Source organism: Citrus clementina, unplaced genomic scaffold (genome assembly GCF_000493195.1).
Source record: "Citrus clementina cultivar Clemenules unplaced genomic scaffold, Citrus_clementina_v1.0 scaffold_5, whole genome shotgun sequence".
Lineage (NCBI taxonomy): Eukaryota > Viridiplantae > Streptophyta > Magnoliopsida > Sapindales > Rutaceae > Citrus > Citrus x clementina.
Window position 1 is genome coordinate 8,122,442 of NW_006262201.1, and position 21,146 is coordinate 8,143,587.

Consider the following 21,146-nt stretch of genomic DNA (forward strand, 5'->3'; position numbering starts at 1 on the left):
AATGGAGGATTCCATTTCGATCTAAAGTGGGATAATGTCCTAGGTTTACCTTGGAAAATCTTTGATACTCACAGACGTGGAACTCAAATTAAAAAAACTTATGCCACATTAATTAATTTATACAAAATGATCAGTTTGTATATGGGTCTTGCGGCTCTATCATTTACTCAATTTTTATTATTAAAGATTTTTCTTTGTTTTACACCTTATATCTTTCATGGTCGTTTTCAAAACAAGTTGTACATAGTTATATTGACTTAGGCTTGATTAATTTTGGTATTGATATGTTTTCAAATGATTTACATGATTCAGGATGACAATCAAAAGGAGTTTTCACCAGAAGAAAGTAAAATGGATAGCCCATTTGCTATGTTTGCACAATGCATTTCGCACATTATTTCTCTTATAACTCCTGGCAATGCAAGCAAATTATTATCGACATATCCCGCCTTCAAATCAGTTGTGGATTCAGATTCCGTATGGGAGAAGTTTTTGCCGTCCGATTACAAGAAGATCATTTCTATCTCATCATTCTCTACTTCATCTTTGGTCACTTCGTTGTCTAAGAAGAAACTTTATTTTCATCTTTGTTACAACCCAATTCTCATCAACAATAATACCATGAGCTTCGCGCTAGATCACGAAAGTGGGAAAAAATGTTACACGGTTGGGGCAAGAGGGCTTTCTATCACATGGGGAAGTTCACCCCAACATTGGAAATGGCTTTCTCTACCAGAGTCTAGGTTCGTTTTGTTCTCCCCCGACTTTATATTTGCTTCAATATATTTATTTTTCAAAAAAAAAATGGTAGAGGATTGGGTGGAGCCCAAATCATTTTTTTTTTCAATCCCTATCTTCCAAAATTTAAACTTAGGTGGCCAATTAAATGAAATTGCTTCAATATTTTTTAATCATTAAAATAAATTAAAAGGAGTTAGCTATTTACTTACTATATCCATGTATATTATGCCAATGCATTTGTAGGTTTCCTGAAGTGGCTGAACTCAAGCTTGTGTGGTGCTTCGAAATCATGGCAAGAATTGAGACAAAACTTTTGTCATCCAAAACCAACTATGCAACCTACCTTGTGTTCAAGTTTGTTGAAACAAGAGAAGGGTTTGAAACTAGACCAATAGAGTTTGATGTCTATTTTGAGGGAAACGATACTCACAAAATGCATAGCGCGTTGCTAGATCCCCCAGCGAATATGCCTCAACTATCTCTAAATAGAAGAGATGGGTGGATGGAGATTGGGATGGGTGAGTTCTTTAATGAAAATGGAGATGATGGAGCGGTAATTTGTAGGGTGTGTGAATCAGAACCAACGCCTAAGTGTGGCATCATTATCGAAGGAATTGAACTTAGGCCTAAAAATGGCAGATAAATACAATTATTTCAATTGAAAAAAGTTCATGTTGTGTATGTTGTATTAATTTGTTAATGTTTTCCTTGTCGGTATCGGATGGGCAACCACTAGTACAGAAAGTGATAACATTGACCCATTTTTTGTGTCTGTCTGTAGTAGTGAACCGTCATGATTAATTTGTAATAACGGTTCTAATATAAACGGTCATGAAATATGTATGTAACAATGACTATTGAAATAAAAATACGGTCATCATATCTCAATTTAAAAATAAAGAAATTTCTTTTTGCTTCTGCTGTGATCCAAAGTGAGAAAATTATATTTATCAGCTTTCGACTTTCGTCTTCCTCTTTGCTTGGACGTCTAAGAGCTTCTTGTGTTCGTCAAGGGTGGTTCCTCATCTTCTCAAGTTTATAACTTACGGCCGTCCAAGGTGCTGAAATTAAACAACACCAGCCCAATATCAAATTCCAAATGTGTTAGAAATAATTTGAAGTCCAAGCCCAAGCATGAGAAGCTTCTAAATTATGTTGTGATAAACAACATTACAATAATGGAGTGCAAACGTGTGAGCAATAAGCTATATAATTTTTTAATGTGATTGGAAATAATGGAGTGCAAACAATAAGTTACATAGTTTTTTAATGTGAGTAATGGAAAGCAAACATGCAAGGTGTTACAGCCTTAAAACTCGAGTCACGCCAATGCTTGGCTTGCGGCCTTGTGCCAAGCATAATGTGGCAGCGGACGTGCGAGAAAACAAGGCAAGTCTGCACGAGGGCTGGGATGTGGCAGCAACTAGCGGACTGATGGGCAGCGCGCGAGAGATATGTCCGGGGCAGCGCAAAAGTGCTCCAAGGATTTAGCGCGCACACCAATGCGGGCAACTCAGACGCACGCTAAAGGACAGCGGGCAAGCGCACGCAGCGGGCAAGCTCGCGCCCCAATCAGCATACACGCACACAAAGCGTGCAGGGCAGCTCGCATGTGCACGCTAACGGATAGTGGACAGGCGCGCCAATGGAGCGCACACGCACGGAACATGTGCCACACACAAGCATCAGAACAAGGGGATTGTTGGAGCCATTCTTAGTGGCGGCGACCTGCCACTACATGAGCACTACCCAAAACAAGGATGTTGTCTAAGTGGGGATGGTCCGCCACTATTCAATGTAACCTAAATTATAGTGTATGGGCAAAGCACTAGGGTAGTGGGCTTAATTGTTTAGTGTGTTGGTGGCAAACAAGGTATGGGGTGGGAATACTCTATACTATCCTAGTAAGTGGGGCTGTCACTTACAAATGCTATAAGTAGATTATGGGGGAGAGCTTGGGGAGCCAAGTTTTGTAGACAGTGAGTGGTATTCTCCTAGCACTCTTGCTGGAAGCTATTTGTAGCTCCTTGTTCTTGATTAAAAAGAAAAGGTTGGAAGTCGGTGCTTCTGTAAATCTCGTGTGCCTTGTGTTTGTGTTTCGGTTATTGTATTGCTGAAAATCTTGGGGTGTGTTTCACACACGTAGCCTCCGTTGCGAATTGTCGAGTGGCTGGCTAAGCGGAAAACTTAGCGCCATCACGGGCTTGCCGTATCGAAGAAAATAGCCTTGTGACAGTTTGGTATCAGAGCCTCGATTTAACAACATGTCGAGAGACACTTTGAAAGATAGAATGAGTCGGATGGAAGCTGTTGTCGAGGAAGTACACCCCGGAGAGGAAATCTCTATTGATTTGGCGAATCTGAAGTTGGCCTTTGATGGGTTAACTAAAGATGTTGCTGAAAAACTCGGTTCGGTGATGGAAGATGTTGCTACTTTGGTGGGGGAGCTAAAAGGTAGCGTCGCTAACCTGGAAAGTGAGTTGAGCTTGCTAAAGCACACGGTAAGTACAACTTCTATGCATTCGGAGGGAGGGCCTTCGAAGATCAAGGTTCCGGAGCCGAAACCATTTGGCGGTACGCGGAGCGCCAAAGAGCTAGAGAACTTCTTGTGGGATATGGAGCAGTATTTCAAGGCTGCTCGGATACCTGAAGCGGAGCGGGTTTCCATTACAAGCATGTATCTTGAGGGGGATGCAAAGCTTTGGTGGCAGAGTAGACTTCAAGAAGATGCTGAAGCCAACTGACCAACTATCGAAACGTGGGAATCACTGATGTGAGAGTTGAAGGGTCAATTCTTGCCGGGAAACGCGAGCTGGATAGGGAGAAAATGCTTGAAGAAGCTCAAACATACCGGTTCAATCAGGGATTATGTGAAGGAATTTAGTTCTTTGATGCTGGATATCAAGAACATGTCCGATGAAGACAAGATTTTCAACTTCATGAGTGGTTTGCAACCGTGGGCGCGGGCGCAAACTGAATTGAGAAGGCAGGTTGTGCATGACTTGCCGATGGCGATTGCCACTGCGGAAGGTTTGGTTGATTTTAGGTTTGCGAGTTCTTCTCCCTCCAAAACCTAAAAAGAATAAAGATTCGAAGAAATTTGGCCCTTCTAAGCGTGATAGCGGAAAGAAAGGGGGCTTTGCGGGAAAAGCCAAATCAAAAGATGGACATGAGAAGAAAAGCTCGGGATGCTTCATATGTGACGAACCACACCGGGAGAGGGTGTTGAGTGCATAAGAGCACCAGGTCGGCACCAGGTCGACCATGATACTATTCTCGCCCAGGCACGGATCGCTTCAGCCAAAATGATATGAGCAGAACACGGGGGCGAGCATGAGCTGACCAGAGATGGATACAACCACGGAAACATACCGACCAGAGGTATATACCGAGCCAACATTCATCCCCGAAAAAGCGGGAACACGATCCCACAAAATCGCAGTAGTTACGCTTTTCCAGAGCCGTCGAAGGACACGCGAGATCCACGTTTGCCCACAATGTAACAGTTAGAGCCCCATGAGGGGTTGCCACTACCCGAAAAAGGTGGGATGAAGGGCAAATGAAAAGGTGGGGGCAGCGGCTATAAAATGGGAAGAAATCGATGAAGAAAGGGACAGAAAAACTGAGAGAGGGAAAACGCTGCCAAATTGCAACCAGGCCATTTTCCTATAAACTTTGAGCAAATCTCGAACCATTCGTAAATCCAAATTTAATCGTTTTCCCGTAAACACCTTGTGCTAACTTAGGCATCGGAGGGTTTACGCCGGCAAAATCACCGGCGTCTCTGATCCGTTTTTGGTGTACGCAGGTCTAGTGAGAGAGAGAGAAGGGCAATTGCAGCCTTAGCGATTCAAGCAACAGTCGAGAACTTAAACGTTGGTGAGCGAATCTGGTCGGTCCAAGGACGAGCAGATTTTGGCATCAACATTTTGGCGCCGTCTGTGGGGAGCTGAATAAAAAGCTACCACCAACTTAGTAATTATCGGAGAAGCAGCAAACGATTGGATATGGATGTGTCAAGAAAGGATACTTTAAGGGAGGACAATGAAACGGTGGAGACAATCACTCTCCGGGAGATTGCAAATGAAGCCCGAGAGAGGATGATGCAAGATAGACTGGAGCGAATGGAGAAACAAATGGAGACTCTCGCGGCCGTATTGTTTGAGCTGAGGGACGAGCGGAAAAGGGATTGTGAAACCCCCGTGGGAAGAGATGAAGTTGGAGCCGAACCCAACCTCCGGGGGCGTAGAGTCGGGGAGATCCCTCCGCCCGCAGACCAACCTAACGGGGTGCATCCCCACCGAAGTACTGGTCGGGTCCCAGGGGAACACGTGGATGAAGGGAGAGATCAACCTCGCCCCGGACGGATACTGGAAATAAATGGCCGAGGGGCCAGTGTCGATGAAGGAGAGATCAGACAGCGGTTGCAGAACGTTGAGCAGGAGCGAGACCAGGTAGCTGCACGTGACCCTAATCGTGCCATAGAACTGGAGGGGGAGGTGCGCAGGTTGGCGCAGGTGATAGAGGAGATACAGGGAAAGAAAAAGCCCCCGAGCTGGAGGATAATGCTAGATGAAGAATCTCCGTTATCAACTGAGATCATGAGTACCATAATTCCAAGAGATTTCCGCTTCCCCAACCTCAAATACTCCGGGCGAAGTGACCCGTTGGTGCACATTGAGCGTTTCAACGACATGACGGGTGTGCAGGGGCTGACACCAGCTCAGAGGTGCAGGGTGTTCCCGTTGACATTAGAGGGACGAGCCCGAGAATGGTACCGCAAGCTGCCCCGAGGAGGAATAAAGGGGTATGAGCAGATGTGCCAGGAGTTGGCCGAGCATTTCCGAGGGGCAGTGGCCCCGGAGGACGACATGATGGAACTGATGGGGATGAAACAGGAGGATCATGAATCCCTGCGAGACTTTGTGAAACGATATCACCGAGCCGTGCTGGATTTGGGAGCTTTTAATCACCCGCAGGCGTTGAGGGGATTAAAAGAAGGTGTAAGAATCGGCCGATTGTGGTATAACCTAAGGAGCCCCCTCGTACAGAACTACTCGTCGGGGTATGAGCAGGCGAGACGAGATATTGAAATCGAAGAGGAGAAATCAGCTAGACTTAAAAGTGAACAGCTGGAAGAGCTGAGGCAAAAAGAACGGAGAACCCCGAAAGGGAGCGGGTCGGTAAAGCGAGCTGGAGAATCTTCAGGGATGGGTGGAATTTCAGCTCGGACCCGCCCTTACCCCATAGCTCCGAGAGCACAACAGTTCCAACACAGCCGGGCCCAACCTCCGCGCCCTCCGATCCCAGAGCGGCAGCGAGAATTTAGGCAGATGGCTGCCCACCCTTATCACAGCACTCCCAGAAATTTAAGTGCACCTAATTACAGGTCGGGACGACCAGAGCAGCCATCCGCTATGCCAACCCGAGGTGACATTCATGATAGCCGAGCAGTTCAGCTAGTAGACCAGAGCTCGGCATATAGACAGTACACGCCATTAAAGATTTCCATGGAGGAATTATATGAGAGGATCGAGGGACGAGGCCTATTGTACCCTCCGGCCCCTATAACAAAACCCGCTCACCGGCGTGATAAGAGCAGGTTCTGCAAATTCCACAACACTCACGGTCATACTATCAACCAATGCCATGACCTAAGGATTCAGGTGGAGGATTTGGTAAGGAACCAGTACTTGGGTGAGTACGTAGATGGAGTGTCCCCCGTCAGTGAGCCGCAATATGCACAGGATGTAGGAGTTGAAAGGGGTTTAGAACGAGAACAGCCGACTATCCGAGTGATAGCAGGAGGGCCAACATTGGCCGGGGATTCAAACAGAGCACGCAAAAACTATGGGAGATATGCCATGACTGGCAAGGAAGTGCTTCTCAATTTGCCAGCAGCCAAGAGGGCAAAAGTGCGGCAAGTTCCTATTATGTGGACAGAGGACGACGAAGAGGGCATTTTGTACCCTCACGAGGATGCATTGGTGATTAGAGCATTGGTGGCCAGCACAGAATTGCGGCGAATACTGGTAGACACGGGCAGCTCAGTAGACATTCTGTTTAAGTCCGCCCTAGATGATATGGGGATTTCAGACTTAAAGCTGGAGCGAACGAATACATCCTTGAAGGGATTTGGAGGGGGACGGTTAACTCCCATGGGGGTCATTGAACTCCCGATTACTGTGGGGACAAAGCCATTTGAAAGAACGATGATACTGGACTTTGTAGTGGTAGAGGAGAGGAGTTCTTACCAGATGATATTGGGTAGACCGTTCATGAGGATAAGCCAATGTGTAATGTCCACGCATTACCTGGCACTAAAGTACAGAATAAATGGAGTTGTGGGTGTCGTGAAGGGCGACCAGAGAATGGCCAGGAGCTGCTATGCTACAGCGGCCAAGGAAACACTGCAGGTTACGTCTCTAGATAACCGAGGGGATTCAAAAAACGGTCGCCAGGAACCTGTTGAGAAGCTGGAAGAAGTTGTTGTAAGCAGGAGTGACCCTAGCAGAGTGGTTAAGGTCGGAACAGAATTGAGCGAACCAATAAAAGGCGAGCTGGTGAAATGTCTACAGTCCCATGCAGACATATTTGCCTGGTCTCATGAGGATATGCCAGGTATTGATCGCGGGGTAGCATGCCATAAGCTGGCAATCAAGAAAGGGGCAAGGCCGGTGAGACAGAGAAGGAGGTGCTTCAACCATGAGAGGTACGAAGCCATAAATGCCGAGGTAGAAAAACTGCTAAAAGCAGGGTTTATAAGGGAAGCCAAGTACCCGGAGTGGATTTCCAATGTAGTGCTGGTAAAGAAGGCCAATGGGAAGTGGAGAATGTGTGTAGACTTCACGGACCTCAATAAGGCATGCCCGAAGGACAGCTTTCCACTACCAAAAATAGACCAGTTGGTGGACTCAACCGCGGGTCACAGTCTGCTCAGTTTCATGGATGCCTTCTCCAGATACAACCAGATACCCATGAACGAGCAGGATGAGGAAAGCACGACCTTTATAACTAACATGGGTTTGTTTTGTTACAGGGTGATGCCCTTTGGTCTGAAAAATGCTGGAGCTACCTATCAAAGGTTAGTGAACAAGGTCTTCAAACCATTGATCGGCCACACTATGGAAGTATATGTGGACGATATGATCACCAAGTCAAGAGAACCGAGAGATCATGTGAAGCACTTGGAAGAGACCTTTGATTTGCTGAGGAAGTACGAAATGAAGCTGAACCCGGAGAAATGTGCATTTGGGGTCAGCTCGGGCAAATTTTTGGGGTACCTGGTGAGCCATCGAGGGATTGAGGCCAACCCGGAAAAGATACGGGCGGTGATAGAAATGCGGTCCCCAAGAACAGTTAAGGAGGTGCAGAGCCTTACGGGGAAATTGGCAGCATTAAACCGATTCATTTCGCGAGCCACTGATAAGTGCCACCCTTTCTTCCAAGTCATAAAGAAGGGGAAGAAGATGGAATGGACACCAGAATGCGAGGAGGCATTTGGACAGTTGAAGGAATACCTAGCCCGCGCCCCGTTACTATCAACTCCCAGAGAGGGTGACCAGCTGCTTTTGTACTTGGCAACCTCTAAGTGGGCTACCAGCTCGGTCTTAGTCAGGGAAGAAGAAGGAAAGCAACACCCAGTATACTACACAAGCAAGGCCCTGGTAGACGCAGAAACCAAATATCCACTAATGGAGAAGTGGGCGCTCGCCCTGATAACGGCAGCGCGCAAACTCCGACCATATTTCCAAGCCCACCAGATCGTTGTGATGACTGACCAGCCCCTTCGGCAGGTGCTTCAAAAACCAGATACGTCTGGTCGACTAGTAAAATGGTCCGTGGAGCTGAGTGAATTTGACTTGTCCTACAGGCCCCGAGGAACAATCAAGGCCCAAGCCCTGGTAGATTTTATGATTGATCGTGCTGAACCAGGGGAAGAGGTTCACGAGGAACAATCAGCTGAACAGGAGGATTCAAAGGGGGTATGGCTGGTAATGGTTGATGGATCGCGTAGTGAACAGGGATCCGGGGCAGGAGTTATAATACGAAGCCCAGAAGGTGTTGAGGCATCCTATGCAGTGAAGTTCGAGTTCCAGCTTACGAACAACCAAGCTGAATATGAGGCCTTCATTACTGGGCTCGGTCTTGCACATGCGCTGCGAGCAGAAAGGGTAGAAATCCGAGCAGACTCCCAGCTAGTATGTAACCAGCTCACTGATCAGTTCCAAGTAAGGGAAGAGAAATTGGGACTTTATTTGAAGAAGGCAAAGCAGATGGTTGGGTTTTTCCAGGAGGTGGAAGTAAAGCAGATATCCCGGAATGAGAATTACCGAGCGGATATGTTGGCTAGGATGGCTGCTATTGCAGATCCAAAATTACCGAAGTCAGTTCCACTAGAGATAAGGACCTCACCAAGTATTGAGGAAGATGCAGAGGTGATGAGAGTAAGTATTGGCGAATCCTGGATGGACCCGATTTGCGCATATGTCCGCGATGGAGTTTTACCAGAGGATAAGAGACAAGCAAGAAAATTGAAATGCCGAGCAGCAAGGTATATGCTACTGGATGGGGTGTTGTACCGCCGAGGGTTCACCTTGCCCCTTTTGAGATGTTTGGATGATGAGGAGGCGGATTATGTTCTGAGAGAGATTCATGAGGGAATATGCGGCAATCACTCAGGAGCAAGAACTTTAGCCTTTAAGGCACTCCGGCAAGGATATTTCTGGCCAACCATGCACCAGGATGCCAAGAGGATGGCAAAAAATTGTAAAACATGCCAAAGCTTCTCCGAGGTTCCTGCACAACCCCCAGAAAAGCTGACGGCTATGACATCCCCATGGCCTTTCGCTCAATGGGGAATCGACTTGATTGGTCCGTTACCTAAGGGACGAGGAGCGGTGACACATGCAATTGTGGCAATAGACTACTTCACCAAGTGGGTGGAAGTGGGAGTCCTCAGCCAGATCACAGAGAGGAAGACAACAGATTTTATTTGGAAAAATATCATCTGCAGATATGGGATCCCCTACGCCATCATCACAGACAATGGGAGGCAGTTTGACAACGGCAACTTCAGAGAGTTTTGCCGAAACCTGGGGGTGGACCTGAAGTTCTGCACCCCCGCACACCCCCAGGCAAATGGACAAGTGGAAGCAGCCAACAAGGTGATAAAGAAGCTCCTGAAGACTAGATTAGGAGAGAAGAAGGGAGCTTGGGTTGACGAGCTTCCGGGGGTACTGTGGGCCTACAGGACAACTCACAAAACCGCCACAGGAGAAACACCGTTCGCTTTAGCCTTTGGTCATGAGGCGGTAATCCCAGCAGAGATTGGAGTGGGGACACATCGAACGGAACATTTCGCTGAGGAGCAAAACGACGAGCAGATCTGCCTAAGCCTAGACCTGCTGGAGGAGAAAAGGGAAGGGGCCTCGAAGAAAGTGGCCCAATGTCAGCAAAGGGTCATGCGTTATTACAACAAGAATGTACGTGTGAGGCAGTTCCGAGCAGGAGATTGGGTACTTAGGAAAGTGAACCAGAACACCAGGAATCCTAACCATGGAGCTCTTGGTCCGAAATGGGAAGGCCCGTACAGGGTGATACGAGCAACTGGTCCGGGAGCTTATAAGTTAGCATACCGAGATGGACGAGACGTGAAGAGGTCATGGAACGCCGAGCATTTGAAGAAGTATTTCCAGTAAGCAAATACTCTACCAAATCTTCAATTTGATAAGTTATATTGATCAAATGCATGATGGCTTGGTGCACATGCATATGTTTTGTACTTTTGTAACACATTCAAATTTCAATAAAGAGGAATTCAGCATGAAAAGTCCCGGCTAATAAGCCCATCAAAAATCCATTAAGGCAAGTCAGTGCCTGCCTCTGCTCGGTCAAACGAAAGACCAGCAGCTAATTTATTAAGGCAAGAAAGTGCCTGCCTCTGCTCGGTCAAACGAAAGACCAGCAGCTAATCTACTAAGGCAAGAAAGTGCCTGCCTCTGCTCGGTCAAACAAACGACCAGCAGCTAATCTATTAAGGCAAGAAAGTGCCTACCTCTGCTCGGTCAAACGAAAGACCAGCAGCTAATCTACTAAGGCAAGAAAGTGCCTGCCTCTGCTCGGTCAAACGAAAGACCAGCAGCTAATCTACTAAGGCAAGAAAGTGCCTGCCTCTGCTCGGTCAAACAAACGACCAGCAGCTAATCTACTAAGGCAAGAAAGTGCCTGCCTCTGCTCGGTCAAACAAACGACCAGCAGCTAATCTACTAAGGCAAGAAAGTGCCTGCCTCTGCTCGGTCAAACGAAGGACAGCAGCTAATTTATCAAATGTTACTAAGGCAACAGAGTGCCTATTTCTGCTCGGTCAACGAATGACCAGCAGCTAAAGCTACGAACACTCTCCTAAGGCGAGCGCCTGTTTCTGCTCGGTCAATGAAAGACCAGCAGCTAATTCTACGAGAAGTTTACTAAGGCAAGTAAATACCTACACCTACTCGGTCCACTAAGGAACCAGCAGGCAAGATCAGATAAGTTGTGCAATCATTTTGCAGAAACAGCCTATAAGTAGACATTAGACAAGGGAGCCAATAAAGAGCATCTAAAAATTTATTAATGTTCAGTTGGTTACAAAACTAATGAAAATCTAAAGTCTATACAAAAATAGACCTAAGGATTAGGAGGGTCAACGGCTTCAGCAGGTGAAGGATCAGTTGTCCCAGGAGGTGGAGGATCAGCAATACTGGGAGGGGGCGGCATGGATCCTTGTCCCATTTCAAAAGCACGTCCCCCAGCTCCCCCCTCCTGCACCTCATCTAAAGGAGCCTCCACCTGGTTCTGCTCACCCTGCTCCTTACCTCCCTGGCCGACCCCAGCCATGTACCTCTCCACTCCAGCCTCCAGCTTGCTCATGTCCAGCTCGGGATATTCTTCCTTAAGCACAGACATGATGTACTTATAGGAGAAGGCAACCCCAGAGTCATACTCGGCATCCAGCCGATCGTCCACATCAGCGGATTTGCCTTTCTCCTCAGCCAGCTGCTCACCCAAGGATTTGATTTCCCCCTCAAGGGCAGCCCTCAGAGTATCCCTTTCAATTTGAGTAGCCTGAAGATCAGATCTCAGGTCACCCAACTCGCTCTCAAGCTTGGAGGAAGTGGACTCAGCAACAGCAGCTTTCTCCTCAAGCTCCATAAGCTGTTTGTTCAGCTCGGCCAGTTTCTCCTTGGTGCGGTCAGCAGACTCAACTTTCTTTTTCAACTCTTGGTTATCAGCCTGGAGCTTCTTCTCATGACGCGCAGACCCGGTCTTGTAGCACGAGACCATTGTGGCCAGCCTGAAGGAAACTCTCTGAACAGAGGCAGCCAACTTAGAAAGGCTCATGCTCTCGATGTCCTTCACCATCTTGGGCCCAACGGACTTCTTATAATCCTTCTGGTAGGGGCTCAGGTAGTCACCTTGATCTCGAGATGGAAGAGGAGAAGATCGGTCCCCAGACTGCAAGCTGACCTCAGGACTCTTGTCGGAGGTTTTCTCCCCAACACTCTTACGAGGTGGAGGAGGAGGCAGAGCAGGAACAGGTGCCTTGGAAGGACCGACGCTAGGTTTCTTCGGAGGAGGAGGAGGGTTGCTGGAGCTGCTTGCAGCCCGACCACGCTTCCTGCTCATCACGCTGAGGATCTTGTTATCCATCCCGGCAGCTATGTCCACTAAACCCGAGCCGACCAGGCTTGTTGGTGACAGGAGGTCTTGGCAGGTAGACGCGTTCAACAGAGCCGTTTCCACCTGAAGCAAAGGCCGATCTTCAAGCCCCCCGATCAGACCCCACGACTCTGAAATAACACAGAAGGTTAAAGAACCCAATAAGTAGCAATCTAATTCAGAATATAGGCAAAAATGAACGACCTGGGGTGACAAAATGGGTAGGAAGATAAATGTCCCCACCAAGCGACCGAACCGCTGGACACCAGTTCCCTCCAGCAAAGAAGAATTTGTTCTTCCAATTTTTACATGAAGATGGAAACCCAGTGATCGGTTTCCTCTTTGCGGAACTGGACATGAAATAGTACCAGCCTGCCTCCCTCGGGCTACTCCGCAGCTGGTACAGATGTTTCACTTCAACAAGAGAAGGCTCCTCCGACCCGCACCTCTCCCACAACACAAACATTGCCGAGAGAACCCTCCACCCATTTGGGTGTAACTGACCTGGGGCCAGGTGCATACCGCCCAGTATCTTGGCAAAGTAAGGTTGAAGGGGCAGCCGAGCTCCTAGTCTGAAACTCTCCAAGTGCATCGTCACATACCCTTTCGGAGGCCGACTAGGGACATCACCTTTCCCAGGAACTACAAGACGAACCTCGTCGGGGATGTTGTAGAGGTTCCTAAGTTTAAATAGATCAGTAGGGGTGGTGGCACAAGCCATGAAATCAATAGGGTAGGAATCAGCCTCCACCCTATGGCCTAGGTTCCTTTTCTGAGCAGGTCGGCTCGGTCCAGAACTGCTCCCCTCACCATCACCTACTCCTTCAGGGATCCCAACCCCACCAGAACTGTGGTTCTCACCAGAGCCTGACGCAGGTCCACCTCTATTCCCAACAAGCTCTAGTTCAGGGGAAGGAGAGATAACTAAAGGGCGTGGGTATTCAAGGGCATCCCTGCCATGGGAAGGACCTACACTACTGGAGGGGCCTAAGTAATCAGTGGGTATTGACACATTGAAGCCTGAGTCCCCAGACTCTTCATCACCCTCATCAACAATTAATTTCCTCTTCCGATTTGACATACCGGAATCCCAAAAAGAAAACAAAGAAAACCCAAGTACACGAATACAAAAAGGGGCAACACAAAACCCAATCAACAACAGCCAAAGAAGGGGTTAAAGGCTATACCTGGAATAGACTGACACTGATAGCGCTGCCGTGACAGAGAAGACACCCAGCAAATGGATACTCCGGGCGCTGGAAGTGTGAGCAAAGTTCAGAGAAAAATTTGGTTAGCGGCGGAGAAACGAGTAACAAGATGATGATGACTCCAGTCTAGGGATTTGAAACGAAAAGGCGGAAATAGAAGCATTTAAGTGATGGGATATGCCAGCTCACCCCCCATATATCGAGGACGAATAGCCCGTCGTTTCAAATTTCAAATTCAGAGAGTCGGGAAGCGCCACGTCACCAACCGTTACGAGAGGCCAGGATAGATGCAAGCCCAGATATGCAATGGGCATGCTTATTTAGGCCCATGCTCAGGTCGGAATCCCCCCAGAACAAGGATGGTACCTCAGGTCCGCCCCAGCAAACAAAAGACCAGATGAGAAGTTCCCCGGGTTGGCGAGATTTGACCATCAGTTTCTACTCTTCATTCATTTCATTCACCAGACCAGAAACTGGGGGACTGGTGTTGAGTGCATAAGAGCACCAGGTCGGCACCAGGTCGACCATGATACTATTCTCGCCCCGGCACGGATCGCTTCAGCCAAAATGATATGAGCAGAACACGGGGGCGAGCATGAGCCGACCAGAGATGAATACAACCAAGGAAACATACCGACCAGAGGTATATACCGAGCCAACATTCATCCCCGGAAAAGCGGGAACACGATCCCACAAAATCGCAGTAGTTACGCTTTTCCAGAGCCGTCGAAGGACACGCGAGATCCACGTTTGCCCACAATGTAACAGTTAGAGCCCCATGAGGGGTTGCCACTACCCGAAAAAGGTGGGGGCAGCGGCTATAAAATGGGAAGAAATCAATGAAGAAAGGGACAGAAAAACTGAGAGAGGGAAAACGCTGCCAAATTGCAACCAGGCCATTTTCCTATAAACTTTGAGCAAATCTCGAACCATTCGTAAATCCAAATTTAATCGTTTTCCCGTAAACACCTTGTGCTAACTTAGGCATCGGAGGGTTTACGCCGGCAAAATCACCGGCGTCTCTGATCCGTTTTTGGTGTACGCAGGTCTAGTGAGAGAGAGAGAAGGGCAATTGCAGCCTTAGCGGTTCAAGCAACAGTCGAGAACTTAAACGTTGGTGAGCGAATCTGGTCGGTCCAAGGACGAGCAGATTTTGGCATCAACAGAGGGATTGCCCAAAGCGGACACAGCTGAATGCTATGGTCAAGGAAATGGAGGCGGAACCTTCCAATAAGGCAAGTACTTCTCGAATGAACCCTTTACAATTGATGAATACTTTGAGGGAGGAAGTCGTGTGCAATGACTTCAATCAAGGGTTGATGGTCATGACTGTTTTGGTGGATGGGAGGGAAGTGCATGCTATACTGGACACAGGAGCCACAACAAAATTTTTTGCGTCCTATGAAGTGACGCGTTTGGGTTTGAAAGTAACGGCTGTGGGCAGCAAAGTGAAGGCTGTAAATTCGGCTAGTGTTGGTGTTCAAGTGGCTGTGCAAAGTTCACTACGGGTCGGAACTTGGCAGAAAACGGTAAAGTTCACTATCATGCCTCTTGATGATTTGAATTTAATCCTTGGTATGTAATTCTTTATGGCTGCAATGGTACAACTAATGCCTTATCGGAAAAGCATTTTAATCATGGGCACGGAGACACCATGCATTGTACCATGCAATTTTATGGTCCATGGCAGATCAAAACCATCACTCCAATCTGCGAGACAATTTGCGAAAGGCTTGAAACGGAAGGAGAACTCTTACTTGGCAGCGTTGTTGGAGATAAAACCTGATCAGGTTGTAGAGGTGCCTAATGAGTACGCCCCAAGTGTTGGATGAGTTTGCAGATGTCATGCCGCCGGAGCTCCCTCGAGTCTTACCACCAAAACGTGTTGTAGATCATCGAATTGATCTAGAGCTTGGCGCAAGACCCCCTGCTCAGGCTCCATATCGGATGTCGCCTTCGGAGTTGGTGGAACTTTGGAAGCAATTGGATGATTTGCTGGATGCGGGATTCATATAACCATCCAAAGCACCTTATGGCACACCGATATTATTTCAAAGGAAGCAAGATGGCTCAATGCGGATGTGTGTGGACTACCGCGCCTTGAACAAGGTAACAAAAAAAATATATTATGTCCCTAACATTGCGGATTTGTTTGATCGTTTGTGCAGAGCCTCTTACTTTACAAAACTGGACTTGATCGGAATATTGGCAAGTACGGATTGCGGAAGGCGACGAAGCAAAAACAGTTTGCGTAACTCGGTATGGGTTATATGAGTTCTTGGTGATGCCTTTCCGACTCACCAATGGGCCTACAACATTCTGTAATTTAATGAATGACGTGTTGTATGAGTACTTGGACCGCTTTGTGGTGGTGTATCTCGATAATATAGTTGTGTACAGCGAGTCTTTGGCGAGTCACTTGGATCACCTTAGACTAGTGTTCTCACGGTTACGGGAGCATAAACTCTTTGTCAAGAAGGAAAAATGTGAGTTTTGTCGCCGGGAGATAATTTTCTTGGGGCATCGGGTAAGCCAAGGCAGAATTCGCATGGATGAGAGGAAGGTCAAGGGTATCCTTGATTGGCCTGCACCTACAAAGGTGGCGGAACTTCGGTCGTTTCTTGGGACTAGCTAACTACTACCGCAAGTTCATCAAGGAGTGCTCAAAATGGGTTAGTGTACTCACGGACTTGTTGAAGAACGATCAGAAGTGGGAATGCACGGAAGCGTGCCAGCAAGCATTTGAGAAACTCAAGCAAGCAGTAGCTTCGGAGTCGGTGCTCAAACTACCGGATTTCAGCTTGCCATTTGAGGTACATACGGATGCATCGGATAGGGACATTGGTGGCGTGCTGGTTGAAGATGGCCACCCGGTAGCTTTTGAAAGCCGGAAGCTAAAGGATGCAGAACAAAGGTACTCGGCACATGAAAAGGAGATGACGGCAGTGGTACATTGCCTAAGCACTTGGAGGCACTACTTGCTAGGTACGGTTTTTTTTGTTGTTACGGATAATGTTGATAATACTTATTTTAAGACGCAGAAGAAGCTATCACCCAAACAAGCAAGATGGCAAGAGTTCCTTGCCGAATATGACTTTGTGTGGATACATAGGCCGAGAAGGCAAAATCAGGTTGCGGATGCTCTCAGCCGCAAAACAGTTGAAGTGTATGTGGCCGCTTTGACAACTGTGGTGACGGATTTTCTTGACAAGATTCAGCAGCAAGCGGAAACGGATACAAGCTACTGCCAACTCCGTGAGAAGATCATGCAGGGCTTGGTGTGGAGATATTGGGTTGAAGAGGATCTAATTTATGCATGAGGTGGGAAGTTATATGTTCCTTCGGGAGGGGACTTGCGGAGAATTTTGTCGCGGGATACACATGACTCTCAATGGGCTGGACATCCAGGGGTGGAAAGGATGATGGCGTTGCTGGAACGTTCATATTTCTGGCCTAAAATGGAGGATGACGTGCGGTTATACGTCAAAGCTTGCCTAGTGTGTCGATGAATTTGCCTTAGCCTTAAAAGCTCCCGACCGATGGTCGTTCCTAGGCCCAGTCAACCACTTACAGAAGGGATCTCCTTTCATTAAGGCAGGTTGCTAAGCCAGTGGTACTTCTACAACCATTGTCAAATCCGAAGAGACTTTGGCAATCTATCTCAATGGATTTCACTTCGGGAATGGCTAAATCGAAAGGGCAGAAATCGATTCTTGTTGTGGTTGATCGATTTTCAAAATATGCAATATTTATGCCCGCACCTCATGCTTGCCCAGCGGACAAGGCAGCAGAGCTGTTTTTCAAGCATGTGGTTAAATACTTTGGTGTTCCGAAGGACATCATTAGTGACCGGGATGTTCATCGAAAGGTTTTGGACAGTACTCTTCAATTTGATGGGGACGGAATTGAAGTTTTCTACTGCCAATCATCCTCAGACGGACGGATAAACGGAGAGGGTGAATGCATTATTGGAAGAATACTTACGACACTATGTGACAGCAAGCCAAAAGAATTGGGTGGACTTGCTGGATGTAGCTCAATTTTGCTATAACATCCATCACTCTTCAGCGACAGGGATGAGCCCAGCGGAGTTGGTCATGGGGCAACAACCATTGACTCTTCACGAAGTGGCGAAACAACATACTGGCGGGAAATGCCCTGCAGCTTACCGATTCGTGCGAGACAAGCAAGAAATGATCGAGATAGCCATTGATAGCTTGGTGAAGGCATCGCGATGAATGAAGAAGTATGCAGATGCTGGAACACAACCGCTGGAGTTCAATGTGGGTGACAAGATGTTGCTAAAACTAACGCCTCAGATTTGGAAGAAAATCAATAGCAAAATGGTGCATCGAGGGCTGGTACCGAAGTATGACGGACCATTTGAGGTAATGAAACAGATGGGTCAGGTTGCGTATCAGTTACGGCTGCCTGCGGTTGAAAATACATCATACATTTCATGTAAGTTTCCTTAAACCTTTCAATGAAGACTTGGCTGAAACGGGACGCCAACAAGCCAAGCATGCTCCACCGATAATTCGGAAGCAATATGACAAGGAAGTGGAGAGAATTCTTGATCATAAAACCATGGGGCAAAGTAAGAAGAATCGGAGAACGGAATTTCTGGTTCAATGGAAGGGAGGTGCAGCGAAGCGGATGCTAGCTGGGAAAAGGAAGTATCTTTGTGGCAATTCGAGCGGGAGGTTAAAGCGTACTTGGACTCCTTGCCGATGAGGGCGTTGGGTTCTTCTGGTAGGGGAGGTTTGTTACCGCCTTAAAACTTGAGGCACGTCAATGCTTGGCTTGCGGCCATGTGCCAAGCATAATGTGGCAACGGAAGTGCAAAAAAACAAGGCAAGTCTGCATGCGGGCTGGGGCATGGCAGCAACTAGCAGGCTGATGGGCAGCGCGCGCGAGATATGTGCGGGGCAGCGCACAAGTGCTCCAAGGATTTAGCGCGCACATGAATGCGCGCAACTCAGACGCATGCTAAAGGGCAGCGGGCGAGCGCGCATGCAGCATACGCGCACACAAAGCGTGCGGGGCAGCGCGCACATGCACGCTAAGAGATATCGGACAGGCGCGGTAACGAATATCGAACAGGCGCGCCAATGGAGCGCACACGAACGGAACATATGCCACACACAAGCATCAGCGCAAGGGGATTGTTGGAGCCATTCTTAGTGGCGGCGACCCGCCACTACATGAGCACTACCCAAAACAAGGATGTTGTCTGAGTGGGGATGGTCCGCCACTATTCAATGTAACCTAAATAATAGTGTATAGGCAAAGCACTAGGGTAGTGGGCTTAATTGTTTAGTGTGTTGGTGGCAAACAAGGTATGGGGTGGGAATACTCTATACTATCCTAGTAAGTGGGGCTGTCACTTACAAATGCTATAAGTAGCCAAGTTTTGTAGACAGTGAGTGGTATTCTCCTAGCACTCTTGTTGGAAGCTATTTGTAGTTCTTTGTTCTTGATTAATAAGAAAAGGTTGGAAGTTGGTGCTTCCGTAAATCTCGTGTGCCTTGTGTTTGTGTTTCAGTTGTTGTATCGTTGAAAATCTTGGGGTGTGTTTCACACACGTAGCCTCCGTTGCAAATTGTCGAGTGGCTAGTTAAGCAGAAAACTTAGCACCATCACGGGCTTGCCGTATCGAAGAAAATAGCCTTGTGACAGTTTGGTATCAGAGCCTCAATTCAACAACATGTCGGGAGACACTTTGAAAGATAGAATGAGTCGGATGGAAGCTGCTGTCGGGGAAGTACACCCCGGAGAGGAATCTTTGGCTGTCAAAACAGAGGTAATCTCCATTGATATGACGAATCTGAAGTTGGCCTTTGATGGGTTAACTAAAGATGTTGCTGAAAAACACGGTTCGGTGATGGAAGATGTTGATGCTTTGGTGGGGGAGCTAAAGGGTAGGATCGCTAACCTTGAAAGTAAGTTGAGCTTGCTAAAGCGCGCAGTAAGTACAACTTCTATGCATTCGGAGGGAGGGCCTTCGAAGATCAAGGTTCCGGAGTCGAAACAATTTGGCGGTACGCGGAGCGCCAAAGAGCTGGAGAACTTCTTTAGGGATATGGAGCAGTATTTCAAGGCTGCTCGGATATCCGAAGTGGAGCGGGTTTCCAATACAAGAATGTATCTTGAGGGAGATGCAAAGCTTTGGTGGTGGAGTGGACTTTAAGAAGATGCTGAAGCCAACCGACCAACTATCGAAACGTGGGAATCACTGAAGCGAGAGTTGAAGTGTCAATTCTTGCCGGGTAACGCGAGCTGGATAACAAGAGAAGGCTTGAAGATGCTCAAACATACCGGTTCAATCAGGGATAGAAGATTAAAGGAGGTAAAGTAATGTTTGCTTTAAAGATCACAATTGAAGAAGAAATGTTGGAGCACGTTCGGGATGCCAAAACACCAAGGAAGCATGGGACACTCTTGCTACACTTTTTCTAAAGAAGAATGATACAAGGTTGCAACTTCTTGAGAACGAGTTGCTATCGATAGCACAATGAGACATGACGATTGCTCAGTACTTTCACAAAGTGAAGTCAATATGCCACGAAATTTCAGAGTTAGATCCAATAGCTGTTTTTGGGGATGCGAGGAAAAGGAGAATAATTATCCATGGTTTAAGACCTGAATACCGAGGGTTTGTTGCCATTGTACAGGGATGGCTGACACAACCATCGCTTGTTCAATTTGAAAATTTGCTTGCAGGTCAAGAAGCTATGGCCAAGAAAATGGGAGGACTCGCAATAAAGGGTGAAGAGGAAGCCCTCTACACCAACAAAAGTAAAGGTAGTTTCAAGGGCACACTGGTAATGGATCTACAAAGGATGGTGATAAAGTGAAAAGTCACCAAGGAAAGGAAGTCTCTCATTTAGGGGAAGCTTTGAGGAATAATAATAATAGTAGAAAGTTCGATGGCGAGTGTTTCTCTACCACACTCGATAATACTCCATCCGCAAGTGCCAAGTGTAGATTAGAAGTGGCGTTGCCATCTATCTCATTCCACTTGTCATAGTTATCTCCATGAGCATTTCTCCAATTGCTACCAAGCAATTATTTTTCCTCAATATAGCTTTCATCTTCATTTTCCACAACGAAAAATTATTCTCGTTGAACTTCTCAATTTCATACTTTGCCGCCCATTTTGTTAATGAATACCGCACACTAGTTAGTGTACCACCTCGAATAGTTGTGAGTATGTGTGAATATGCACACCAGGAAAGTTTCCAGGAAAGACTGGAGGGGTCCCAATGGTTCCACTTAAAACCCAGACTCCTTAGGCTCTTATCACCTTTGTGACAGAATGTTCCTAAACATGTACAAAACCACATAATTACTTTACTCACACCATTATTCCTTGCTTTGCACCGTAAAATTCTTGGATCGCTCCCACCGTTTTCTCGTGAACAATATCATATACATGAATAGTACTGTATACATGAATAGAACCATATACGTGAACAGTACCCGACTCCAAAAATA

General features: G+C 47.2%; 3 protein-coding genes across 3 annotated transcripts; 2 read left to right on the forward strand and 1 right to left on the reverse strand.

The window, feature by feature from the left end:
* Positions 1–288: 288 nt before the first annotated feature.
* Positions 289–1,384, forward strand: LOC18041550 (F-box protein PP2-B10). Its single transcript, XM_006431741.2, has 2 exons — positions 289–743; positions 985–1,384. Exons 1-2 carry the CDS (start codon positions 295–297, stop codon positions 1,382–1,384), a joined length of 849 nt encoding a protein of 282 aa, XP_006431804.2. The 5' UTR covers positions 289–294.
* Positions 1,385–4,748: 3,364 nt separating this feature from the next.
* LOC112097845 lies at positions 4,749–10,442 on the forward strand. Its single transcript, XM_024183437.1, has one exon. The coding sequence runs from the start codon at positions 4,749–4,751 to the stop codon at positions 10,440–10,442; it is 5,694 nt and encodes a 1,897-aa protein (XP_024039205.1).
* Positions 10,443–11,409: 967 nt separating this feature from the next.
* Positions 11,410–13,522, reverse strand: LOC112097846. The gene is made up of 2 exons (XM_024183438.1): positions 12,685–13,522; positions 11,410–12,572 (listed from the first exon to the last, which is right to left on the reverse strand). The coding sequence occupies exons 1-2, from the start codon at positions 13,520–13,522 to the stop codon at positions 11,410–11,412; spliced, it is 2,001 nt and encodes a 666-aa protein (XP_024039206.1).
* Positions 13,523–21,146: the final 7,624 nt, after the last annotated feature.

Coding starts and splice junctions, on each gene's coding strand:
- LOC112097845 (XM_024183437.1), top strand. CDS start 4,749: ATGGATGTGTCAAGAAAGGATACTTTAAGGGAGGACAATGAAACGGTG.
- LOC18041550 (XM_006431741.2), top strand. CDS start 295: ATGATTTACATGATTCAGGATGACAATCAAAAGGAGTTTTCACCAGAA. Junction 744..984: donor CTTTCTCTACCAGAGTCTAG/GTTCGTTTTGTT, acceptor ATGCATTTGTAG/GTTTCCTGAAGTGGCTGAAC.
- LOC112097846 (XM_024183438.1), bottom strand. CDS start 13,522: ATGTCAAATCGGAAGAGGAAATTAATTGTTGATGAGGGTGATGAAGAG. Junction 12,573..12,684: donor TCCAGCGGTTCGGTCGCTTG/GTGGGGACATTT, acceptor GTGTTATTTCAG/AGTCGTGGGGTCTGATCGGG.